Below are 7092 nucleotides of genomic sequence, written 5' to 3'. Positions count from 1 at the left end.
AATTAAATCAATAACGACGAATGGCGACACAACACGTAATTAGGTTCAATTAGAGTATTTTTTTCGATGAATTCCGAAAGATTATATATATATATTGATATTTAATATATTTTATCTACATAAATAATTTAATTAATATTAGTTTCATAACAATAATCAATAACGGCTTATCTTGTTAACCTCGAGTTTTATCGATCGGTGACGTAAGGGGGAGAAAACAAAATGGCGGCCACTACGGCAAACTGTAGTCCTCTGTTGATGCGATTACTTTCGGCATCTGTTGCGGTTGCTAACAGAGCTGGCAAGATAATTAGGGATATTATGAGTCGTGGAGACTTGGGTATCGTAGAAAAGGGTGTTAACGATCTCCAGACGGAAGCCGATCGCTCCGTACAGAGATGCATCGTAACTTCCCTCTCGAGACAATTTCCAAAAGTATCGATTATTGGTGAAGAGGTGTTGGATCCTCAAGAAACACTTGATGAAGAATGGGTCGTCAGCACCCTGGATAAAGACGTATTAACTATTAAATGTCCCCAAGATCTACAGGCTGTGAAGGAAGAGGATGTAGTTGTCTGGGTTGATCCTCTGGATGGAACATCAGAGTACACTCAAGGACTGCTAGACCACGTGACAATCCTCATAGGAGTAGCAGTTAATGGAAAGGCAGTGGGCGGAGTCATTCACCAACCATATTACAACTACCAGATCGAAAAGGATCCCACCAAACTGGGTCGCACCATGTGGGGAGTGTTGGGAGTCGGTGCCTTTGGAATCGAGCGCAAGGATCCTCCGGAGGGAAACGTCATCACCACCACCCGGTCTCATTCTAACGCGGCCATTAATTCCTGTCTGGAAGCACTCAAACCGGACAATATCCTCAGAGTGGGGGGAGCGGGACACAAGGTGATTCTTCTCATCGAAGGAAAGGCTCACGCTTACGTCTTTCCCAGTCCGGGATGCAAGAAGTGGGACACTTGCGCTCCGGAAGCCCTGCTGCACGCCATCGGCGGAAAGCTGACAGACGTCCACGGCAACCCTTTCGAGTATCACGGTAAAGTCGAGCATGTCAACTCGGGAGGCGTCTTGGCCACCTGCAGTGCCGGTATCCACGAATGGTATCGCTCCCGCATCCCTGAGGATGTAAGAAATTCTCTATCTCCTTAAAACAGAGTTTTTTACATTTAAATAATGCTGGTTTCCAAAATCAAAGCATAAGGAATGATAATTTTGGGTTATAATCTTTACAATACTGATAAAGTTTTATACAGTATATTAAACGCATTAATATAATAATTCCAATTGTAATCTTTACATTTCTCTTACACTTGATACCTGAATATTTGATTTTTATATCGCCATATCTCGTATTAGCTACATTACGATGCTTGATCAAATTTAATACGTGGCATTTTATAACTTTCTACCAGGCAGTCAGCAAAAAACTTGCCCAGTGATGGCACGAGACCGACTATCACCCTGCAATGCTTCACATAAGACAGTAAATGCCAAAGATTTAAGGAATGATGTTCAAAACTCCTCGCCGGCATTGCCAAGTCGGATTCTTCTGGGTACATTTTCATTTATCGGGCAATTGGAAACAACGCATTGTTTTAATTTTGGAAATCACAATTTTGTATTCAAATGTTTGTAATTGTAAATTTTGTAAAATAATCATTACCAAAATTTTCTTTTGTAAATAACGAATTATTCTAATACGTATTTTTATACGTACAAACAAAATTAATTGCGTATGTTGCAAATTTATTAAAGGCCCGTGAACACAGTCTAAAAGAAACAATTTCACCTTAGAGATAAATTTTTTGTGTATTTTTTTTAATAATTGTCATGTAGAAAAAAAAACAAAGTAGGAACTTACGCATGTTTTTATACGCAAATTTTATATTAGAGACGATTGTTTATAAACTAACCGACTACTAAAAAACTATTTTGTAAATGCCATGTCGATATTTAATGACTGATGATGAATATGTTGTACTTTATAGGTGTACGTCAAGTTGAACCCGGGGAGGTTCGTTCCCTACTTTTTTAGGTATTGAGCCAATTACCATTCGAAGATGTTTGAATTTAGATATTAATTATTAGTGTATTGTTATACATAATGTAAACGATGACGATATGATATTTTTGTATAAAATATTCAGTAGGATCAGAAATCTGTATTTTTTAATATTAAAAATGTTAATAAAAGTGTAAAAATGAGTTTTCTTCTAAATTTTAAATTGATCGCATACAGTACTGTACGTCTTTGTTCTTATGATTTCATTTGTTGCAGAAAAACTGGCATATTAAGGTTAACATAAAAATTAAATGTTGGGTGTTAACAAAAATACATGTTGTACTTGTTTATTGCAGATGAATTCTCTAGATGCACCTGTCAAGTGGCATGGTCGACGAGGCACATGTTATGGAGTGCCTAGTCTCGAGTTACGAGTAGCAACATGAATGTTATCACATGATGCTACTTGTAGATCTTGTCAAGTAAAACTCATAAACTACATGCATCTGAAATTTGATACTAGGTTCTGACAATGGCAACGTGAAGATATATTATAATATAACGTTTCAAATAGTAGCTGTTCAGTTCGAGATGATTGAACAAAAGTAGAACTTGAGAGGAGTTTGGCAACACCATAAATCTATGATGCAATAGGTGTGGCCAACTCTTGCCAAATTCTATTTGGGGTTTTCTAGCTGTAGTAATGGGTATTACTACAGCTAGAGCAGCGGTTCTTAACCTGTGGTGTGAGAGAAATTTCAAAAATTAAAAAAAATAAACAAACAAGGCGACCATGTTCTCCACAAACTGTGGTACCCAGCAACACGGCACCCCCACTTCTATACTCTCTACTCCACAGTCTCTCAGCACATAGCTCTTATCAGCAGTTAATGTAATCACATTGTCACGTGCAGTACAGAAACTAGTTGAGACATGTTTGCATTCCTTGAATACAGCACTTTTGCACATCAAAACAAAAGCCAGAAATTGCTGAAATGCATCTGATGACTTGTGTGTGGCTCTTTCAAAAAAAGAGCCTCGTTTTAATAGAATTATTATGAATAAACAACAACCACCTAGCCATTAAAATTTAAATATTGATTTTTATGTTATATAGTAATATATTGTAAATAAACACGACATTTGTTTACGCAATAAATGTTTTTTCTTAAAAAAAAATATACACACATTTTTTAAGGGGGTGCAAGAGCTTATTTTCAGATTCAAGGGGGTGCTGACCACTAAAAAGGTTAAGAACTGCTGAGCTAGAATAATAGATAGATGGCAAACACAGTATAGTGTGTTCTTACACACTATACTGTGTACTGTACACAATAACATTAACTACATTTGTATTAGTGTTACAAATTTTTCCAAGGATGAAAAAATTCACACAATCTATATTAAAAGATATTTAATTATCATTCAATATCAACATATATTAAATTTTATGGCAATATTATACATAATAAAGATATTTCTTAAAAAAAAAAAAAAAGGCTAATGCAATATTTTTAACAGACATTAACACAAAATATATTGTTGACTACTGTTAGAAATAAACAAAATTTATAAAAAAGGCACTAGATTATAACTTTAACGCCCTAAACACTTATGCCCGAGTTGCAAACAATAATGGCACTTTCATAAATTTCGAAGCCTTGCTTGGCTTCAAAGAGAAACAAATGAAGCAAAATAGATTCTGAATATAATAGTCTGAAGATGATTAACAATTATCTATCACAGAAATGATTTTTTTTAACAAAATGTCAATAAAAACATTTCAAATAATTACATTACAATAATTTTTCTCTAAGATTTTCCGTAAAAATCTCTCATTTTGACCGAATGAACCGCACCAGTTTATATTTTACATACACTTTCTGAAGAAAACAATGTGATATTAAGAAAAAAAAAGACACTTAATTACCATGAAGTGATGCAAATAACTGATGTTCAGACTGATTAACATGCGGAAAAGTGCGCGAGTAAAAAAAAATGTGCTGTGACAAAAATTATCTCAAAACTGAATATGAAAAGGGTAGACAATCAATTTGCACCTGTGAAATGATAACGACGTGAAATCTTTCTATAAACAATGAAAACATAACAATCTAAAAATAATATATCTTCAGATATTTAAATCTGAACTGAATAATGTAAGTATATATAGTGGCAAATAAATATATTAATAAAATCTGATATATTTTAGTAAGCACCTTATGAATATTTTGATTATGTTTTTTACATTGTTCATGTACAAAAATGAATAATTACAAGTTCCAACGATAATGTTATTAACTGTCTTTTGCATTTCTCACAGGCGAATGCTGCCTGCTAGAGTTCGGAGAGTGAAGAGGAGTCGTAACCAGAAAATTTGCACTGACCACTATGGGAAATGGACAGTCTTTGTCGAGATTCAATACTTTCACTTCCTAAATTTATAAAAATTTTAAATTTTAGTTAATTAATGAAAGTTTAAAAGGAGATTATGCAAAAAATAAATCTTTACTTCATTTTTGGCAAGAGTCAAAGTTTTCAAATTGGTTGTAGCCGTGTAAGTGGCATGGCCTTGTTTATCCAGAGAATAAATCGTTAAACGGTACATCAGATGACGCCTGCATGGCTGGATAGAAGGAATATACCGTTCGGAATCGTTCCTCTGGTTACGACGAAATCGTACACACCTGTAGAAGTAAGTGTTAAAAAGAAGAAAAACTGGAAAATGAAACAATTTAAACATACCTCATGTGATATGTTACCACCAAATCTAGTCCGAAATTAAATCCTGTCCATCTCCAGATATGCTGTGGCATCATAAAGAAATGTATTTAAGTTTTTTTATGATTAGACACAAATCATTATTAGTAAATAAATCTAAGAGGAGACATAATTAAACTTTATTCATGTATACCTGTCCATCCGAAATTAATTTTCTGGCACACCTCAGACACTGTGAATCAAATTCTTCCTGAGCTATTTGTTTGGGTCTGAAATTAAAAACATTTTTTTTAATCAATTTATAACTATTTATTTGGATACTTTGACATTTACGATTCAAAACACAAATTGATTTGAAGTTAGGTTTCATGTACTGTACATGAAGCACATTTATATAGATTAAAACTTTCTGTACACAAAAATCTTGTAAAAAATTTAATGTGGAATTATTATTTATCTTTTATCTAAAACAAACTTGTACTACTTATTTTTATTATAATAACTTCCATTTGAAAACTATTTGGTCCAAGCAAGCTGGATGCTCACTATGCACTTACAGGCCTACAACCGAGTATATAAATTGGTATGACAGCCTCTGTAAATTTGTGAACTACAGTATAATAGAATGTACAGACATCAAGGCTAATGTCAGATAAACATCAAAACAGAGAGGTGCTACTTTTTGATTCATAGATGTGAAAATTCATGGTCATGAAGTTGGTTGTCAGACGAGCACTATATTCTATGGTGTGCATTATTAATCATTTTTATTTCAGATGTCAAAATGGATCTTATAGATTGTGATGCACTGCTGTTTTATTACGTACATACGTATTTAAAAACAAAAAAACAGGTGTAGGTAATTGCTCATTTTGTTGTAGAGCTATAGGCTACTTCCTGTTTAAATATCTACATTGCAGTAGTTTGGTATCTGCACTGCAGTATTTTCAGTTTTTGCTGTTTTTGGCATCGTCGCTCTTGTTTTTGTGATTTTGCATTAGTTAGTTCTAGATGGACAGTTCTTCTGGTTCTGGGGCTGTAGGATTGGGTCCACACATCTCGACAGTATGCATAAAATTACGGGAGCTTCTGGACATAATTTTGGCCAACTGTCCAGAAGGCAACAGCACTCTTATACACAAGAAACATAGATCTAAACTTTGTGAAGCTGCCAACCGTAATTTTGGTTTAGCTAATGAAATTATCTTTCTCTCTAGCCACTCTGATAGTGATGTTGATACGTTGAATAAACTAATTTGTAACACATTTGTAATTTGTAACAGAAATCTCTTTCAGACACTGTTAGTAAATTGGAAAAGGAGTTTCTGAGTGAGTTGACTCTATGATGACAAGAAAATAAATAAACTGATTGACACTACAAAAAACGCTTCTAGTCAAATTAGTCTGTCAACCCCTTCTTATGCAAGTATCACTAGGGCTGCCATGACATTTGGCAAACAATTTACAAACAGCTACAGGACATCAGTTTATGAGCAACTACAGTATGCATTCTTTTAATTGCATGGCACATCATGATCCACAGAACCTGGTGTGCTGAAGGCATTTCAGCACACCAGCCATCGGTATTGACGAGTCCCATTACAGCCTAGAAACTAATAGTTGATGAGTGTATATATCTGGCAAGCTCCAGGAACATGTTATAATTCTGCCCACATCATTGAATGTCATCAGTCTGAAGGCAGAGAAGCCTTTATTTGGGTTGGTATCATGTTAAGGTCACGTATGTCACTGCATGTATTCAAATGTGGTACTGTAACGGGCCAGATTTATAGGTATGTCATCCTGTAGCAGTATATGCAACATTTTAGAGATGCATTTGATCCTGGGTTCATTTTAATGGATGATAATGCTCACCCTCACAGGTCTGGCTTGGTTTAGGAATGCCTGGAAATTGATATAAGGTGTCTGGACTGGTCACCTTATTCAACAGACTTAAACCTCATAGAATATAATGGTATGCCCCTGGACACAGCATTGTAACACAGACTACTGCAGAGCTCCAAAGAATACTTGTGCAAGAGTGGGATTCATTATCCCAGAAACTGCTGGACAGCATTATAAACAGTATGCCAAACTGCTGTGTAGTATGTATTGCTGTTTTTGGCAATCATACACACTACAGTCGAACCCCCTATAACACTGTTGATTTTTCCATTTTATATGAATTCCATGTTGTACGAGTCACTTAGATNTGATTTCTATAACATAAATGGTTTTTTGTTGTATTTACTTTTTCTGGTATTAGATTGATTCTACTATTTAATATTTTCTTAATTCTTTCAAATATCTTAGGGATATACCTTATTAAAATATAGTATCCGATATACCTT

At 34.6% G+C, this 7092-nt stretch overlaps 2 protein-coding genes across 2 annotated transcripts; one reads left to right on the top strand and one right to left on the bottom strand.

Annotated features, from left to right (window-relative positions):
- The first annotated feature begins 215 nt into the window (after positions 1 to 215).
- On the top strand, positions 216 to 3113 carry LOC111629427 (3'(2'),5'-bisphosphate nucleotidase 1-like). Its single transcript, XM_023373325.1, has 2 exons — positions 216 to 1143; positions 2007 to 3113. Exons 1-2 carry the CDS (start codon positions 223 to 225, stop codon positions 2058 to 2060), a joined length of 975 nt encoding a protein of 324 aa, XP_023229093.1. The 5' UTR covers positions 216 to 222; the 3' UTR covers positions 2061 to 3113.
- Positions 3114 to 3519: 406 nt separating this feature from the next.
- On the bottom strand, positions 3520 to 6910 carry LOC111629432 (germ cell-less protein-like 1). The gene is made up of 4 exons (XM_023373333.1): positions 4935 to 6910; positions 4766 to 4827; positions 4533 to 4707; positions 3520 to 4455 (listed from the first exon to the last, which is right to left on the bottom strand). Exons 1-4 carry the CDS (start codon positions 5109 to 5111, stop codon positions 4318 to 4320), a joined length of 552 nt encoding a protein of 183 aa, XP_023229101.1. The 5' UTR covers positions 5112 to 6910; the 3' UTR covers positions 3520 to 4317.
- Positions 6911 to 7092: the final 182 nt, after the last annotated feature.

The sequence above is a fragment of the Centruroides sculpturatus genome, unplaced genomic scaffold (genome assembly GCF_000671375.1).
Source record: "Centruroides sculpturatus isolate CEXI.00-Female unplaced genomic scaffold, Cexi_2.0 scaffold581, whole genome shotgun sequence".
NCBI lineage: Eukaryota > Metazoa > Arthropoda > Arachnida > Scorpiones > Buthidae > Centruroides > Centruroides sculpturatus.
The sequence above is the reverse complement of the archived record's forward strand: the minus strand, read 5'-3'. Positions and strand labels throughout refer to the sequence as shown.